Below are 20,419 nucleotides of genomic sequence, written 5' to 3' on the forward strand. Positions count from 1 at the left end.
GCCACAGCTTGTGCTGATTCTAGAGCGTAAGCTACATTATGTTCTTACTGCCAGCAGCCCCATAATTCCTATAGCAAATCACACTGCAGAGTATCTGACTTTACTGTTAAGAAGAACCGTGCAGAACGCATGAAATAACCCATACAGTACATCTGCACCATGTTGAGGTAAAAAGCTCAGGTTAAGAACGTATGAAACAATTACTTTCTTAGACGGTATCCTTGTGGGTGTATGTTGAAAGTATTCAACATAACATCAGTATAAGTGCAGTAGCCCGCAAGTCAAGTCAGCTATATCATTTTAGTTTCATAACTCATTGACTGAGGGGTCAAACTCAGACATACATTTTTTTTTTTAAGTGTCCCCCAAGTCTTGAACAGATAGCTAATTAAATCTAAAGGCTGTCTGTCCACTTGTTCGACCTTGGCCTGTTTCAAATAAACAGGTATCTGACAACTTCTGGAAAACGATGTCCACGCTTCATTACGGCAGAAGTCCATGTGTTGTTGCTAGTCCAGACAGCTAGCAACAATGACAAGAAGCTGCCATGTGAGGAATCGTAGGTGCCTCCTTTCAGCTAGTTTTATCTTGTTGTTGATGTCTTGTTTTGAGGTGTTTTAACTGATTTTAGTTTTATCTCAAATTCACTAACCACCAATTGTAAAAATGTATTTGAGAGACAAGTGCTGATTTGTGCAAATGTATTTACATTGTCAACAATCTAAACCAACCCTGTCTGTTTAGCCCCATAGTCGCGCATAAAACGGTTTTGTTGCTAAACAACCAACCCGTCTATGAAAACCAACCTCATTTTATCAGACAGTCTCAAAGTATATAATGTACCGTATGTGGGAGGATTGCTCAAATGACTAGATTACATTGAATGATTAATTATGTGGCAACATCAATAAAGCATTAGTAGCTCAATAGAAATACCCTCAAATCAATAACATATGGGATCTCAGGGAAAGACTTCATTCCACAACTCACTTTTTCCTACATGTACTATAGTTACAGGTGATAGAGATCATCATTTATTCCTAGAGAGAGGCAGCCACAGCTCCTTCCAATCAATAGAAAGTGAGTAGACAATGGACTTAATGATTAAAAGTGCCAGTCAGAAGACTTAACCTGTTTTGACTTGAATTCAGGTTAGCTGACAACTCAACCAAATGTAAATCAAAAATAGACATCTATAGACAAATGACATCTGTGCCCAGGGGCTTTTGTTTTGAAAAGGAGATCTGTAGTATTTTGTTAATTGTTTTAAAATTATGGGGGTTGAGGGATGTAGCTACCAATAAAGAATTCAAATTATTTCATATTTATAAAAACAAAAGTCTTTCTAGATAAACATAAAATTGTATTTGTTTTCATTGTTTTCAGAGGAACAGATTGCATTTGGACACATAATTAACATGTGACGTATTCTGCCCTTCACAACAAAGTTTCAAAGACACTGAAGCATACAATTTTCAAACTTAGTGGTAACCAAAGAACAATCTCCATCTTTAAAGATCTACAAATGTGTATCCCTGTAGCGCTCTCCATCCCTTTTTCTACAAGATACAAGTGGTAATATTGTTAATAAAACATAGCTAATACACAGGACATTTTATGGAGCATGTAGTGAAGCAAGGCTCGTGGGACCATTATGAAACACCTTCTCATCTGCATTTTCACCGGCTGCAGGAGAAACGGTTTCTTCCAGACTTAAGTACCTAACTAATCACAGCTATGGAAGATGAGCATGTAAATTTCAAACAAGGAAGCCCTTCAGGTTCACTTACTCATCAAGGTCACACTTCAACAGAAAGGCTTCAACATCGAACCTACATGGACAACAATAGATTTCTTCAATGTATTCAGCTCAAGTCAGTTATTGAGAAGGTTCTTGCCTATGTACCCCAACCTCCCTTACCCCAAAACGGCCTCATGATTAGGTCACAGCTGTAAGGGTGAAGTTATGCACTCATCGAGACTCACTGCTGTGGAAATACTGCTCTGTCTCGGCCCGTCTATAGGACACTGTGGTAAACAACATAAATTAAAGCTATGTCTCCATAGGGAATTAATGTGTATGGGGATATAAACCAAATATGTCTTCTATGCAGTAGAGAAGCATTCCTAACTGGGAGGCCCATCCTGCATGCCAAACCCACTCATATTCATAATGGATATAAAGTGCATTTGGAAAGTATTTAGACCCCTTGACTTTTTCCACATTTTGTTACATTACAGCCTTATTCTAAACTGTATTACATTTTCAAACATATCAGACACAATACCCCATACTGACAAAGTGAAAACAGGTTTTTAGACAGGTGGACTCCAATCAAGTTGTAGAAACAGCTCAAGGATAATCAATCCTTCTGCATTATGGAAACCGATAAACTCCACCACATAAATCTGTGTAATAGGATACATTTATGAACTAAAACAATTTCTAAAGTGATTTCCTAAATCAAACATGAAAGAGCTCACAATATAACTGAATACTTTCCATCTGTCAATAATCACTGGCCTTTTTTTATACCGTTATGTGGAAACCCGTACCTGCCTTCTGCTGAAGCCATTAACCAAAGTTCTGAGCCCACGACGTCGCTGTGTTAATCATTAATTGTGTAATATTGGTGGACATCAGATGTCAGTCTGACATGGTGGTTAACTCTTACCTGGGGGAATAAGATGCCAAGCAGCAAGCCAGCCATTATCTTATAGTTATCCATGAGCCAGATGAAGACAGCATCAGTACAACCTCTGATGTAGATGACGTCCTGCAAGGTCAGCCTCTGACAGGAGGGACAGGATGTACAGTGTAAACATGTAAAGGCCTTTATGGGGACAGGGGTGCTGCAGCATCCTCAGCACCACTACTTCCCGCGGCTTTGAATACATGTGATATGGTCTTTCAGATATGTTTATAAAGCAAAGATTCATTTGACACTTTGGTTATTGGTCGGCACTGTTCCTTTGTATGACAGCGGTACACATACATTTCACATTTAGACTTTCACATTTAGAAATTGAGCCGGTGAGAGACATTGAGACAACATTTTGATCAGACATTCTTACCTCATTTTGAAGGACCTTAAATCCACATAGTGTGTTGGCAACTTCATTAGGCTGAAAAGGAGCAAGATAATACTATGTCAAAGAGATGTAACATATTTCAGAACATTATTGGCAGGTTACACAAGCATATTTGAAGTTAGGATATATCTTTTGATGAGGATTATCCAAATAATTCAGCATTTAAGAATCTCCTCTACAATCTCCACTTGCTTTTCTCAAACAGAGAGTGGAACAGCTTGATGCTTGTGTGTACAAAGTTGTGGGAAAGTTAATAAAATGTCTAAACGTGGGAACCCTTTGACTTGTCGATCTTCTCAACAGATGTTAGAAATATTAGATCTCATGTCAAAACAGGCTCAGAAGCCCTGGTCTAGTTGAACTATTTTAGAAGTTGGGCCCTTTGGATAGTAGCCTGGGCAAACATTCCACTCCTTGTCATGCTAATTACACAGTACAAGGAGTAGAATGTCAGAAAAACAGGTTCTGGATTTCAGGCTACTTGGCTCGTGGGAGTTCAGCTAATAGCTACATACCCATTATCCCTCAGAGAGAGAGAGCTCACAAAAATCAGTTATCGCATTAGGGAACGCAAAACACAAGCCAACGCAAAACTCGGCATGTTCAAATGATTTACACAATGGATATGTAGGCCAATATCCAGCCAGAGGACAAGCTCAAAAGAGCAATCAATAAACCTAATTTAAAATATTAGCTAAGACCTTGATTTAAATATTAGTAAGCAATGCGACAGAATGCTCAGTTTTTCAACATTTGTGAAAGAAAAAGCAAGTTGAAACAAGTTGTTAAACATTGCCAAAACCCCCGCCGGGCCCCACAATCCCCATAATTTATTAAAAGGTACAAACAGTAGATGATAATAAGTGAGGGAAAACACACAACCCATCAATGCAGCCCTGAATGACCGACACCAGAGAAATCTACTGTCTTCAGCTTTTTTCTCTCAAAAACAGACACCTACCTCTTTTTATAGACAAAATGATGCTGTTAGAACTTGTCCATTATATTTTACTTGAATTAATTCCACTTGAATGATAAAAGGTATACATTATTCAGGGTATTTTGACAGAAATATCCCCGAGCAACTGTGCATGTTCAGAAAACAACAAGTGGTCTTTCAATCTTTTTGCTCAATAATGACAGCTACCTTGGAGGAGAAAATGTGATATGATAGCCAGCCGATGGGCATTTTGACAGGAATTTATTTATTTAAAATACAGAAACTTCAGGAGAGTTGCCAAGTAAAGGCATTTGAAATGTCAATAGACCGAATTTATGCTTGGCATAAAACGACAAGAACTAAGACAGACATGTTCCAGACTGGGTTTTTTTTCCCTTCAGAGACCGGATTTTAATTGTGGACAAACAATGCAAGATTTTGTCTCACGCTTTTCTGTGAAGTCTTGTGAGGTGTCAATATCTGGAGTTTAGAGATAAGAGAATACATTAAGTCAGATAGCTGGGGGATTTTCCCTGAAGGTTCTCTGCTACTATATCTCAGATCCCAGCGACTGACTGAATATATATTTATTTTTAAATGCAACCTTTATTTAACTAGGCAAGTCAGTTAAGAACAAATATATATGGAGAAAGGTCAGGGGTACACAGCTGGAGAAAATCATGAGCTTGAATTAGAAAGCATGCACATTTTGACTTGATATTTCGGCTACAGGTTAAGACTTGAAATCGTTGAGACAACATTAGACAAAAAGGTTTGCATGTCCATAAGCAGTTTAATAAAATAGACTGAGTCTTTTTTACCTTGCCATTTAAAATCAGGACAACATATTAGGATTGAGAGCCATCAGGACAACATATTAGGATTCAGAGCCAGATCCTCTTACAGCGGCATGGCAGCATAAGGCCCCTGTCCCCACCTGCCTATGTTCTCTTTGTACTTTTTAAGAGCACAAAGTGGTTGTCAGTTCTGCTGAGTGACACCCAGATGGTAAAGGCTCACATCTACAGACCCCATGTTTTGTGAGTGCTACGTCTCCCCTCCCAGAGGGCCGGCGCACCGTGCCTGAGGACAGCCTGACCTGATGATTCCTGGCAGTTCCTGTTGCCAGTCCACCTGATGATCCAGTGCTGCTTTTCTGACTGCTGCTGTGCACCCCTGACCCAACTTCACCTGGCGCGCTACCTTGTCCCGGACCCCTGCTGATTGATGGATTGCGTGTACCTTACTTATACATGCAATTGCTTTCTCAGCAAATGAATAATGCAACGTTTTTTCACAGTCAGATTTTTTTTGTCAGAGTTCACAGCGTTAATCTTTTCAATAAATGTTTATATTTAGCTATGACTGAATACAGAACCAAATCACAGCCCTGTGATATTGATTAACAAAGATCCCGACTAGCCTCTTTCCCCATGTGGAATGCTTCTGGCAATGGTTGATGACATAAAATAAAGTAAATGTTGACTGCTGCCTCTCACCAGATAAATTAAAAGCAATACAATTGCAAGTATTGCAAGCTGTGATATTGAATTGTGATGGCATTTGAGCCCCTCAGCCTCAGAAACAATGACAAACACTAAAATTACAAATAGTTGCACATCATACTGGTTTGTGTTTATATGGAACTGTTAATCAATAATAAAACATAATGCAAGTCCTTTATACTTCAAAACCTATATTTTGATGCATTGTTTAAAGGGCAAGCAAATTGGCTTGTCCCAGTAGTGATGAGTAGAGTTCTAATGACATATTTTTCAGATTTAGAGATATTTATTTTAAAATGCTAGAAAATAAACAATTAATATATTGTATAGCTCAATAAAAGCAAATAAGGCTATTAAAATACTTTAAAACAAATATATATGTTTAAGTTGTCATTGGTGTTACCGGGGGCTCCCGAGTGGCACAGTGGTCTAAGACACGGCATCTCAGTGCTAGAGGCATCCCTACAGACCCTGGTTCGATTCTAGGCTGTATCACAACCGGCCGTGATTGGGAGTCCCATAGGGCGGCGCACATTTGGCCCAGTGTCGTCCGGGTTAGGGTTTGGCTGGGGTAGGCCGTCATTGGAAATAAGAATGTGTTCTTAACTGACTTGCCTAGTTAATTAAAAGGTTAAATAAAATACTGCCTTGAAAAATCACTTAATACAAAGTTATACAAGGACCTTGAGCATTCCCTCCAGTGGCAAACTTATCAGGCGAGGGGTCTATATTAAAGAAACGTATGAGTTAAATCACAAACTTCTAGTAGGTCATCCATTTGAGGATTCCATTGATAATTTGGTGTGCCTAAATAGTGATTTTGGTGTTACTCAATTTAAATGAAGAGAAATTACATTGTGAGAAAAATGATTAAATCATATCACTTTAGTAAATTATTTTGAAATGGATTGAGCATCTGTGGCCTCCATTTAAGAAAATCCTCAATTACCTATTTGTCATTGGTGTTTCTACTCCTACTGGTGGCACAATGTTATCATCATGATAACAATTATTTAAAAGTCATTAAGCTGTCATAGTTGATTTAGAAGAGGTACCCAAATAAATTAAAATGAAAGAATGAAATGACAAAATGCCACCGCCATTCAAGAACGACCCTACTGTTGAATGTGGGGCTCAGAACAACACAGAGGGGAACAAATGTCATAGGAGGCATCTAGAGATACAGAGATAAAATCTAAGCTAGTGATGAATAGTTTGACAAGTATGCAAATGTTTTAGGGGACATGCAGTGCTGCTATGGATGTGGTCTCCAATAAGGCGGCAGGTAGCCTAGCGGTTAGAGCGTTAGGCCAGTAACCAAAAGGTAGCCTAGCGGTTAGAGCGTTAGGCCAGTAACCAAAAGGTCGCTGATTCGAATACCCGAGCCGACAAGGTGAAAAATATGTCGATATGCCCCTTGAGCACTAATATGCTCCAGAGGTGCCATATGACTATGGCTGACCCTGTCAAACACCACATTTCACTGCTCCGGTGTATGTGACAATAAAACATTCTCTGCTGAAACAATACAATGCTAACCAGTTCAGTTATGAGTGTAAATAACCAAAACCTGATTCAGTCTGCTTTCCACCAGACACTTGTCAGAAGAAAATGTGAACTTATGAAATTTTTTGTCACTTGGAGAAAACAGTAGCCTCGAGGTTAGAGAGGCGGGCCAGTAACTGGAAGGTTATTGGTTTGAAACACAAGGCTGATGGATAAAAGCAGGGCGGAGTGAACTGCAGTCGGAGGGTTGCTGGCATCATTATCGCCTATTCTACCTACTGCCGTTTTGTCCTCAAGCAAGAAACTTAAACCCCCAAAACTGCTTCACGGTCACTGCTCTGCTGAGTTGACCCTATGTTGCACCCAGCCTGTCATGTGTGTTTAGTTGGGTACTGTGACAGATTTATTATTTATTTTTTCAAATTTGCATTAAAATGGATTTAAATAACGATCTATTATATTGTAATTTGCATAATGAGCTCTCAAAGGAAGAGCAGCAGAGACCTTGTTTTCGAGGCAGCAGGTGTAAGGCACTCCACAAGCCAGCGGTCCAGGAGCTGTACAGTTATGGTACATGTTCACTTCCCAGTCTTTGTACTCCTGCCCTCCACAACATTTGAACTGTAAAGACAGAACAACAGACAGAAACAAACATAGTTGTATTAACAATCAAAACAGTTATAGAATGGTAGGCCTATAGCAATATTCCAAAACATCCTGTTCGCAACAACACACTAAAGTAATACTGCAAAAAACGTTTGTGTTGTGTTTGGGGGAAAAATAATACAATACTGTGTACCACTCCCCATATATTCAAGCATAGGGGTGGCTGCATCATGCTATGGGCATGCTTGTAATGATTAAGGACTGGGGAGTTTTTCCAGGATAAAAAAATAAACAGAATGAAGCACAGGCAAAATCCTAGAGGAAAACCTGGTTCAGTCTGCTTTCCACCAGACACTGGGAGATGAATTCACCTTTCAGCAGGACAATAACCTAAAGGTTAAATCTACACTGGAGTTGCTTACCAAGAAGACAGTGAATGTTCATGAGAGGCCGAGTTAGAGTTTTGACTTAAATCTGCTTGAAAATCTATGGCAAGACCTGAAAATGGTTGTCTAGCAATGATCAACAACCAACTTGACAAAGCTTGAAGAATAAAAAAATAATAATAATGTGGAAAATATTGTAAAATCCAGGTGTGCAAAGCTTTTAGAGACTTACCGTACCCAGAAAGACTCAACTGTAATCGCTTCCAAACTGCGCTACGCCACTGGCCTATACCTTGATCCCTCTTTAAAAACACACAACTTTAAAGGCTTAATTAAGCGGTCACAAACCCTTTATGCCTACACAGATACACACATCCAATACGTTTTTAACAGGTCCTTACATCATGCACAACAAGTGGCATAACTCTTAGCTTTACCACACTCTAGCATGCCATTTGCTTATACATTATTTTTGAAGCATAGAACTATAGACTTATTAAGGGCTTTAAATTGTTGTTAGTTTGAACTTCAAATACAATTCCTAACTTTTCTGCTCTGGTACAGCAAGGTTGTTTACACGTTGAGCTTTTGCAATTACTACAATTTACAAGAGCTGAGATGCACACTGTGGGTCTGCTTTGTCTTCAAATCTCATACCTTAAGAAGGCTCTTAAAAACACATAGAGCAATTTGCTAGTATTTATTTCAATTAGCTGTGTACTATGCCAGAAGCTATAGCATTATGGGTGTGAAACATCATTTGGTCATTTAGAACCCTGTAAAGTTTCAGTGAAGGGATCAAAATGAACAGTTATTAAGAGTCCAGAGGTAAATTCCATATTTTACTTGAATAATATTAATATTCACTATTCTGCATTCATTCATTGAGCCAACTGCTCTCATGGGGGAATATATAAATAAATATTAGTCCACTTTTTAAAATGTTTTTTTTACGAGCAGCAGGATTCCTATGCCAGTCCCCCAACTCATTTGAATGGCTCTCTGCATCTCAAATGCAGCTAGGGTAATTACTTCAGCATTTCGCTAGTTCCAGTAAACTAGACACTCTTAGTAGAGTGGCTTTTTAAAATCGAGATTGTAAGAGAATCATTTAGAAATCTGGGCATCTTTACCTATGAACATATGTATTCCTGAAGAACCCCCCACCCCCCCAAAAAACATGGTTGTGATGATGGAGAACTAATGAGGTGGAGTGGCTCTGACATGATTGAGTTACAAACACATGAGATAGAGAGACCTTGTTTGTGCTTAGGGAGATTAGCAAGTAACCTTTTCTCCAACAGATTCTACAAGCGATATGCATGGTTCACCACAGAGACCATGTAGGCCAGTACAGACTAACATCAGTGTAAGAACTAACCCAAGCTAAAGCAATACTAGGCCTACTCTAGAGATCAATAAACAAAAACCGGCCTGTGCTAAATGTTAAATGTTTGTTTTGGACACTCACAAAACCTAGAAGCGAAATATCACACCACAAGCTATAAATCTAATTCAGCCATCTAGTGTTCTGCAAAAGAGGCTTGAGATACGTGCATCCATGAGTGCTATTAAAATACCCTGCTATAATTACAGTCATTACATACACGACTTGGAATAGCAGAGACCTTCGCTTAAAAGCGTAAAGACTGTCATTGAACATTCACAAATGTTTTGCATGTGGTTGCAAACTCATTTTAATAGTGTACCTTTTCACAGTCCTGTGAAGTGAACGTTTTTTATGCAAATACATTTGCAGATGTCTCAATCCAGTGTCAGAAAGCCACGTCTCCCTAAAAAGCTGTGCCTCTGACGCCACTTAACCCATCATGAAAGACATCCTACGGTATACAATACAATCATTTCCCCCATAGAACCTGCTTCCATCTGAGTGACCACTTCCAGAGGCTGGCGAAACGCCTCCGAGTTAAAAGCAAATTGAACTACACTTACTCCCTCGCACTCTAAAAATAAGTCTGACGTAGACTCAAACACTGTCTAACCTGAAGCAGTTCAACATCTCACCATAAGCCTGCACTTAAGGGAAAAAAGTATCTGTGAAAACCCTGTCAAAGTACCTAGGGGGGAAAGAGCTACAACACACAAACTCTTATTCAATAGTCAGTTCATAGACAGTTTTCCTTTCTACTGATCCGGAAGGCTTTTCAAGGCTATAAAAAGGGGACAGCAGTATTCACTCAACGCAGTTGTATTGATTTACCTCCCATCAACAAGTCCAAACTAACACCACTACCTTCCTCAGTGGGGATTGTCAAAGCTCCTGTGTTTGATGTGGTTCAGGAAATGTCAAACACGTCACAGTTGGAGAGAATTGAGACAGAATGACACATTAATATTCTATTATGGGAGACAGACCTGTCCTCCAACATTCACAGTTTACAAGTAGCTATTTCCTTCAACGTTTTCCATCCTACAAAATGGCTTGGTGTTGCTCATGGAATAAAATATTGTGAGTATAATTCTCAAAATAAATCCCAATGCTTGTGTCTGATTTGACGTTTCGATCATCAGTAGTCCTCCTGTGTAACAACTCAAAGCAGGGTCGCTGGTGAAAAGGAGTTCTCAATAACACATTTGGTCAAGGTTAGGTGTGAGAATGTGAACTCCAAATGATGTGTGGACAGCATCCACCGCTCTCCAACCCAGTAGGAATCTTCTAATTACAAACTGCTCTTCGAGCTTGAGTTGGCCAACCACCATGTCACAAAGTGAATCATCCCAAATTACATTTGGTCAACAGCAATGGAGGGAATAGCTGGCAAACAGTTTCAAAGAAAATCCACTTATTTTTCAAACAGAAATCTTACCTTTCTCTGAACAAAGTCCATGATGTTCTTGAAATCCAGATCATCGTAGTAATTCACCATTCCTTTGCGAATGTTTTTGTTTAAGAGATCCACTGTCTATGGTGGAAAAGTAAAATAGAGGGTGAAATGTAGTAAGACTGTAGGATTGAGATATTAGTGTGTAGGCAGCATTATAACAATTGAGTAATAAAAAAAAGGGGAACTCGTCACTGACCGACACTCTCCCTTTATTCCTCCTCTCAATAAAAATGACCTAAATTCAGTCATGAGAAATTCCTCAGAGACAAATGACTGTGTAACCTATTTTTGATTGAAAATTATCCTGACTTGAGCCATTTACATTAAATTCAAATCTTTCAATAACATATGCATTTGACCATTGGTGGATTAGTTACTGTTGAGATTTGAAAATGGCAATTCTCTCTACAGATTAGACTAGTCATTGCTGTTTAAACGTTTACCCTAAATATTTATGAAATTGTGAAATGCTGTGCTATTGTTTTTTTTCTATTGATTCTATAACTTTCTCCCTTCTTTTTCATCTTCTCCCAAAAAGACTCCTAGGTTTTCTACATCTAATCTTCAATACAGATCAAATGGAAGTGTGCTTCTCAAGCTGATCTTGTTCTTGTCATTGACACAACAGGAAAGGGCCATTATGCAAGACAAAATGAATAACTCGTTGATTTTGTATTATTGATATCAGCATATCAAATTAAGGGTCTCACATTCTTAGAAGTTAGTGGCTTAACAATGTAAAGGCCAGAAATCTTTCACAAACTTCAAAACGCAATGGTAATTGGAATATCATAGACAATACATTTGAAAATGCCTACATGGAAACCACAAGTGGCAATCTGATATCAAATCTGCAGTTAATATCCATGGCTGATATCAACACAACTGATTTAGTCCCACTTCGTTGACATATTGTAATGTACACGTTTTATAAACTTGTTAGCTCTCCAATGTAAAGCGGCAACCAGCAGTAGAAACAACATCAAAGCGTCTTCCAGCCACCGTTTCGGTAAAAAGCTGAAGGATGGGGCTGGAAAAATGTAACCACACTCAAATTCATAGACAGAGCCATGCAAGGATCCATGATATGAACATTATAGTTTTAACCATCTTGAGGCTATATAGTGTTCGTTTACATCTACTTTGTTTACAAACACTGGAGTAAAACAAGCTTATATTTTGGGCTCTCATGAGGCATTTCTAAGTTATATTATTCAAGAAGAAATGTGTACATATCATTAATTTATATGTCCAAAAATGGATGTAGCAGCTGGTGATTGCCCCTTTAAAAAAATCAGAACTTTGCACAAGCCCAGGTAAACGTATCCAATAAGAGACGGCATGTATATAAACTCAGCAAAAAAAGAAACGTCCCTTTGTCAGGACCCCGTCTTTCAAAGATAATTCGTAAAAATTCAAATAACTTCACAGATCTTCATTGTAAAAGGGTTTAAACACTGTTTCCCATGCTTGTTCAATGAACCATAAACATTTAATGAACATGCACCTGTGGAACGGTCGTAAAGACACTAACAGCTTACAGACGGTAGGCAACTAAGGTCACAGTTATGAAAACTTAGGACACTAAAGAGGCCTTTCTACTGACTCTGAAAAACACCAAAAGAAAGATGCACAGGGTCCCTGCTCATCTGCGTGAACGTGCCTTAGGCATGCTGCAAGGAGGCATGAGGACTGCAAATGTGGCCATGGCAATAATTTGCAATGTCCGTACTGTGAGACGCCTAAGACAGCGCTACAGGGAGACAGGCCACGTGTAACAACACCTGCACAGGATCGGTACATCCGAACATCACACCTACGGGACAGGTACAGGATGGCAACAACAACTGCCCGAGTTACACCAGGAACGCACAATCCCTCCATCAGTGCTCAGACTGTCTGCAATAGGCTGAGAGAGGCTGGACTGAGGGCTTGTAAGTCTGTTGTAAGGCAGGTCCTCACCAGACATCACCGGCAACAATGTCGCCTATGGGCACAAACCCACCGTCACTGGACAAGACAGGACTGGCAAAAAGTGCTCTTCACTGACGAGTCGCGGTTTTGTCTCACCAGGGGTGATGGTCGGATTCGCGTTTATCGTCGAAGGAATGAGCATTACACCGAGGCCTGTACTCTGGAGCGGGATTGATTTGGAGGTGGAGGGTCCATCATGGTCTGGGGCGGTGTGTCACAGCATCAGCAGACTGAGCTTGTTGTCATTGCAGGCAATCTCAACGCTGTGCGTTACAGGGAAGACATCCTCCTCCCTCATGTGGTACCCTTCCTGCAGGCTCATCCTGACATGACCCTCCAGCATGACAATGCCACCAGCCATACTGCTCGTTCTGTGCGTGATTTCCTGCAAGACAAGAATGTCAGTGTTCTGCCATGGCCAGCGAAAAGCCCGGATCTCAATCCCATTGAGCACGTCTGGGACCTGTTGGATCAGAGGGTGAGGGCTAGGGTCATTCCCCCCAGAAATGTCAGGGAACTTGCAGGTGCCTTGGTGGAAGAGTGGGGTAACATCACACAGCAAGAACTGGCAAATCTGGTGCAGTCCATGAGGAGGAGATGCACTGCAGTACTTAATGCAGCTGGTGGCCACACCAGATACTGACTGTTACTTTTGACCCCCACTTTGTTCAGGGACACATTATTCCATTTCTGTTAGTCACATGTCTGTGGAACTTGTTCAGTTTATGTTCATACAAATATTTACACATGTTAAGTTGGCTGAAAATAAACGCAGTTGACAGTGAGAGGACGTTTCTTTTTTTGCTGAGTTTAGAGATTGAGAGAAAATCTATGATTATGAGTTTAATAACGTGATATAACTGGGGTTTACAGTACCTGATGCCTGAAAACCAGAGCCAGGATGCCACCGAGGAGCTCCAGAATAAGACAGACTGTCAAGGTGTAGAGAAACTAAAAAAACACATTTAAAAAAAGGTTAATACACAGAACAGTCAAGTTTAAATGGTTTAATGGACATTTGTTTAGAGTCCTTTTGATCAGAATTTTATTTTTTTAAACTTTATTTAACTAGGCAAGTCAGTTAAGAACAAATTCTTATATTCAATGACGGCCTAGGAACAGTGGGTTAACTGCCTTGTTCAGGGGCAAAACGACAGCTTTTTACCTTGTCAGCTCGGGGATTCGATCTTGCAACCTTTCGGTTACTTGTCCAACGCTCTAACCACTAGGCTACCTGCCGCCCATCTTTGATCGTATCTTGCTAACCACAAAACCAACGGTTAGCTCTGACATCTAGACTGCTGCTGCTCTCTACCATTTTCATAGCAACTTTTTATATATGAAAACAAATGTATTGATCAATCATTGATGAATGCCTAATGTCTTTTAATATCAGGCTCAATTCAAACAGCCTGTATTGTAGTTTCCTGCACTGTAGCATAAAAAAAAGAAGTGTTCCCCAATTAAACAAAATTGCAGAATTTCTTCAGGGTAAAAATACCTTGCTTTTAGTACAAGACAAAAAAACTCAAATATGTTCAAAAGTTAGTCAAACTATATAAAGGAATCAAATTCAATACATTACAAGTACTGGTGTCTCATTAAAAGTGGTTGCAAGCATTTCAAATGTGATTAATATTCATTTGGTCATTAATTCATAAGATCAAAGTGAAAAATGCAGCATGGATGAGGGCCTGCTACAGTACAGTTACATATTTCAAAATGTTGTCAACGCGGGTGGGTAAACTGTTCCAAATTAATAAATCAGTGATAATTATGGAGCTAGTGGACTTTCATTAGTGGCTGTGTCTTAATTACCGCTTGTTTGACTTTGCAGACAAATCAAGCTTTAAAACAACCCAGCCAACTGTGATGCTATGCAAACATTTTCAGGTAACATTTATGGCTTAGCACATACTTTGCATACTGATATGAGCTAAATTGTCTCGTGCCACTAACACTGAAGACCTGAAATTATATTGAGAAAGACTGCTGTTTCAAGGAATGTACACAGTCACAGAAACACATTATAAGGCTCATTCCAAGCCCATACAGTCATATACCTGCGACAGTGTTGCAGCTTGGACCTTCCTAGAATTTAACAACTGAAATCAATGGAATGGTACTGTAAAAAAGGCTGGCCCTCTTAACCTGACTGGCCTTCCTGTCAATACATTTTTTAAATGTTTATTTAACTAGGCAAGTCAGTTAAGAACAAATTCCTATTTACAATGACAGCCTACATCGCTCTCAATTCCAACCAATCCGTGCGCTTGGATGCAGTCCAGGTCTCCACCCCGCACACCTCAAGTCAGAGCATGTTCCCCTGCCGTCTCAAGAAGATTTCTATAATTAAGGACTCTTACATACTATTTTTCTATCTTGAAGTGTTGTGCACCACACCTACAGGGCATTTGGAAAGCATTCAGACCCCTTCCAACATTTTAAGTTACAGCCTTATTCTAAAATGGATTAAATACTTTTTTCCCCCTCATCAATCTACACACAATACCCCATAATGACAAAGCGAAAACAGGTGAAGATTTTTTTGCAAAAAAATGTAATAAACTTAACAGAAATATCTTATTTAAAAAAGTATAAAGGCCCTTTGCTATGAGACTCGAAATTGAGCTCAGGTGCATCCTGTTTCCACTGGTCATCCTTGAGATGTTTCTTCAACTTGATCGGAGTCCACCTGTGGTAAATTCAATTGATATGACATGATTAGACACACACACACCTGGCAATATTAAGATCCCACAGTTGACAGTGTACGTCAGATCAAAAACCAAGCCATGAGGTCAAAGGAATTGTCCGTAGAGATCAGAGACAGGATTATGTCGAGGCACAGATCTGGGGAAGGGCACCCAAAAAAAATTCTGCAGCATTGAAAGTCCAAAGGAATACAGTGGCCTCCATCATTCTTAAATGGAAGATGTTTGGAACCACCAAGACTCTTTCTAGAGCCGGCCACCCGGCTAAACTGAGCAATTGGGGCAGAAGGGCCTTGGTCAGGGAGGTGACAAGAACCCGATGGTCACTGACAGAGATCCAGAGTTCCTCTGTGGAGATGAGAGAACCTTCCAGAAGGATAACCATCTCTGCAGCACTCCACCAATTAGGCCTTTGATGGTAGAGTGGCCAGACGCAAGCCCCTCCTCAGTAAAAGGCACATTACAGCCCGCTTGTAGTTTGCCAAAAGGCACCTAAAAAGGACTCTCAGACCATGAGAAACAAGATTCTCTGGTTGGATGAAACCAAGATTGAACTCTTTGGCCTGAAAGCCAAATGTCACGTCTGGAGGAAACCTGGAACCATCCCTACGGTGAAACATGGTGGCAGAATCATGATGTGGGGATGTTTTTCAGTGGCAGGGACTGGGAGACTAGTCAGGATCGAGGGAAAGATGAACAGAGCAAAGTACAGAGAGATCCTTGATAAAAACCTGCTCCAGAGCGCTAAGGACCTCAGACTGGGGCGAAAGTTCACCTTCCAAAAGGACAATGACTTGAAGCACAAAGACAACGCAGGAGTGGATTCAGGACAAGTCTCTGAATGTCCTTGAGTGGCCCAGCCAGACCCCGGACTTGAACCCGATCTAACATCTCTGGAGAGACCTGAAAATAGCTGTGCAGCGACACTCCCCATCCAACCTGACAGAGCTTGAGAGGATCTGCAGAGAAGAATGGGAAACTCCCCAAATACAGGTGTGCCAAGCTTGTAGCGTCATACACAAGAAGACTCAAGGCTGTAATCGCTGCCAAAGGTGCTTCAACCAAGTACTGAGTAAAGGCTCTGAATACTTATGTAAATGTAATATTTTCGGGGTTTGGCAAAAATAAAAAATAAACGTGCTTTTTGCCTTGTCATTATGGGGTATTGTGTCAAAAATCAAGGGGTTTGAATACTTTCCGAATGCACTGTATATAAAACCTTCTAATGGACGGAGCTGGTGACCAAGTTACAGTGATGGGCCTCAACATCATGTTCTAACTGAACAGCACTGTAGTTGAAAGAACCAAAACTAATCAGCATTAAGTTAATAGCAGGTGAGGGCATATCCTGCCAACCACTCAGACGAGCTCCAGCTAGCCATTTTTACATGGTCCTATTTCTCGCCGGATTTAGCGACCAACCATTTTTTCCCCAGGTACAACGGAACCAATGAAATAGTCCCATAATTGTAAAGCCCAAGGTAAATAAAACACAGCTTAAATACATGAACATACTGTATTTGACATACAGTGCATTCAGAAAGTACCCCTTGACTTACTTCACAGTTTGTTATGTTACAGCCTGAATTCAAATGGATTAAATAAACCCTCCCCCCCATCTACACAAAACACCCCATAATGACAAAGTGAAAACATGTTTAAACATTTTTTGCAAATGTATTGAAAATGAAATCTCTTTTACATAAGTATTCACACCCCTGAGTGAATACCTTTGGCAGAGATTACCACCGAGTCTGAGTAAGTTTTCGATACATGGATTGTACAATATTTGCACTTTTGTTTTAAATTATTCAAGCTCTATCAAGTTGGAGGTTGATCATTGCTAGACATCCATTTAAGTCTTGCCATAGATTTTCAAGCCGATTTAAGTCAAAACTGTAACTAGGCAATTCAGGAACATTCAATAAATGTCGTCTTGATAAGCTACTTTAGTGTATATTTGGCCTTGGGCTTTAGGTTATTGTCCTGCTGAAAAGTGAATGTGTCCCAGTGTCTGTTGGAAAGCAGACAACCAGGCTTTGCTCTAGGATTTTGCCTGTACTTAGCTCCATTAAAAATAAATGTTGTTGTTACATCTCCCTATCCCTTGCCGATGACAAGCATACCCATAACATGATGCAGCCACCACCATGCTTGAAAATATGAAGGGTGGTACTCAGTGATGTGCTGTGATGGATTTGCCCCAAACATAATGTGTTGTATTCAGAACATAAAGTTAATTTCTTTGCCACAATTTTTACATTTTTACTTAGTGCCTTATTGCAAACAGGATGCATGTTTTGGAATATTTTTATTCTGTACAGGCTTCCTTCCTTTCACTCTGTAATTTAGGTTAGTATTGTGAAGTAACTACAGTTTTATTCATCCATCCTCAGTTTTGTCTTATCACAGCCATTAAACCCTGTAACTGTTTAAAGTCACAATTGGCCTCATGGTGAAATCCCTGAACGGTTTCCTTCCTCTTCAGCAACTGAGTTAGGAAGGACGCCTATATATTTGTAGTGACTGGGTGTATTGATATACCATCCAAAGTGTAATTAATAACTTCACCATGCTCAAAGAGATATTCAATGTCTGCTTTTTTATTTTTACCCATCTACCAATAGGTACCATTCTTTGTGAGGCATTGGAAAACCTTATTGGTCTTTGCTATTGAATCTGCTTGCAATTCACTGCTCAAATGAGGGACCTTACAGATAATTGTATGTGTGGGGTACAGAGATGAGGTAGTCATTGAAAAATCACGTTAAACACCATTATTGCACACAGAGTGAGTTCATGTAATTTATTATGTGACTTAAGAACATTTTTACTTATTTAGGCTTGGCATAACAAAGGGGTTGAATAGATTTAAAAACATAATTCCACTTTGACATAATGGGGTATTAACACATTTTAAAAATTCAGGCTGTAACAAAACAAAATGTGTAAAAAGTCAAGGGGGTGTGAATACTTTGAAGGCACTGCATGTATTTGAACCAGGTCCTGTGTGTAGTGAACCTGATAAACCTCAAGCTTATATCCCAGTCTTGTATGCAATTGTGTGAGTCTACTACTCACCACTTTGAGGAGCAGCAGGTTGTCCCTGAGGGAGGCTAACACACCGATGAAGGAGACGATGAACATCACCACCCCCAGGACGATGAGGATGATGGCGGGGGCCAGGAACACCCCCTGCAGGGTTTTGTAGCGCTGCCGCTCCACCTCCGCATAGATGCCGATGGCTAGGATGAACCCCCCAACCAGCTACCGGAAATGGAAACATGGAGATGAGAGAATTTAGTATAGGGGACAAAAGTGGTTACCTATACTGAAAGGTTACTTATAAAATGGGTTATTCCACCCGACCGGTATCCATGTTCCATGCCCTTATTGAATAGTGTAACTTAGTATTATTTCACCAAATTTTAAACATTGTCATAAAGAGCACATATGCAAATTAATAAAAAAGTTTTTTTTTAATTAAGTTTAGACCGTAGCGCAACTCTGGATGCCAATTTGAATTATTTTTGAATGACAATGACAGGAATATATTCAGCATGACATTCATGTGAGCATTATAATATAATTACACAACCCAAAAGTAATGTGAAATGCAATCATAACTTGACAGCAATATATTTAGACTGCTTGACGTTTGTCTGGGCTTGCTAGCAGTAGCCTGTAAAAGCCAGAAGCCCTGGGCGGAGCATTGCACCCTGGAAAGTGAAATGCACTCTGGGAATCGTAGTATACTTTTCGTAGGCACTAACTCCGCCATGGTTCGTTGGACATAGGTACATTTATTTAACTAGGCAAGTCAGTTAAGAACAAATTCTTATTTACAATAACGGCCTACCAAAAGGCAGAAGGGCTCCTGCGGGGCTGGGATTAAAAATTATAGGACAAAACAAACTTCACAACAAGAAAGAGAGAACACAACACTACACAAAGAGAGACCTAAGACAACAACATAGCAGCAAAACAACATGACAAATTAATGGCTTTTTTGATAAATGCCAAAAATAAAGTCTGTGGTAAACAAAGGTTTAGGAGATTTTATACGTTTTGTTTAATGAGATTAAAAAAAGGCACAACGGTGTCACAATATATTTACAGTGGGGAGAAGACGTATTTGATACACTGTCGATTTTGCAGGTTTTCCTACTTACAAAGCATGTAGAGGTCTGTCATTTGTTATCATAGGTACACTTCAACTGTGAGAGACGGAGTCGAAAACAAAAATCCAGAAAATCACATTGTATGATTTTTTTGTAATTAATTAGCATTTTATTGCATGACATAAGTATTTGATACATCAGAAAAGCAGAACTTAATATTTGGTACAGAAACCTTTGTTTGCAATTACAGAGATCATACGTCTCCTGTAGTTCTTGACCAGGTTTGCACACACTGCAGCAGGGATTTTGGCCCACTCCTCCATACCGACCTTCTCCAGATCCTTCAGGTTTCGGGGCTGTCGCTGGGCAATACGGACTTTCAGCTCCCTCCACAGATTTTCTATTGGGTTCAGGTCTGGAGACTGGCTAGGCCACTCCAGGACCTTGAGATGCTTCTTACGGAGCCACTCCTTAGTTGCCCTGGCTGTGTGTTTCGGGTCGTTGTCATGCTGGAAGACCCAGCCATGACCCATCTTCAATGCTCTTACTGAGGGAAGGAAGTTGTTGGCCAAGATCTCGCGATACATGGCCCCATCCATCCTCCCCTCAATACGCTGCAGTCGTCCTGTCCCCTTTGCAGAAAAGCATCACCAAAGAATGATGTTTCCACCTCCATGCTTCACGGTTGGGATGGTGTTCTTGGGGTTGTACTCATCCTTCTTCTTCCT

General features: G+C 40.0%; 1 protein-coding gene across 1 annotated transcript in view; it reads right to left on the reverse strand.

Annotated features, from left to right (window-relative positions):
* The window catches only part of LOC129828676 (tetraspanin-15-like), a 34,067-nt gene that overhangs the window by 3,880 nt on the left and 9,768 nt on the right, over positions 1-20,419 (reverse strand). Inside the window, exons 2-7 of the mRNA XM_055889805.1 lie at positions 18,652-18,837; positions 13,733-13,807; positions 10,865-10,960; positions 7,549-7,665; positions 3,076-3,126; positions 2,676-2,792 (exon numbers count right to left, since the gene is read on the reverse strand). Of these exons, the coding sequence (XP_055745780.1) occupies positions 2,676-2,792; positions 3,076-3,126; positions 7,549-7,665; positions 10,865-10,960; positions 13,733-13,807; positions 18,652-18,837 (642 nt within the window). The remainder of the gene's footprint in view (positions 1-2,675; positions 2,793-3,075; positions 3,127-7,548; positions 7,666-10,864; positions 10,961-13,732; positions 13,808-18,651; positions 18,838-20,419) is intronic.

The sequence above is a fragment of the Salvelinus fontinalis genome, chromosome 30, assembly GCF_029448725.1.
Source record: "Salvelinus fontinalis isolate EN_2023a chromosome 30, ASM2944872v1, whole genome shotgun sequence".
Classification (NCBI taxonomy): Eukaryota; Metazoa; Chordata; class Actinopteri; order Salmoniformes; family Salmonidae; genus Salvelinus; species Salvelinus fontinalis.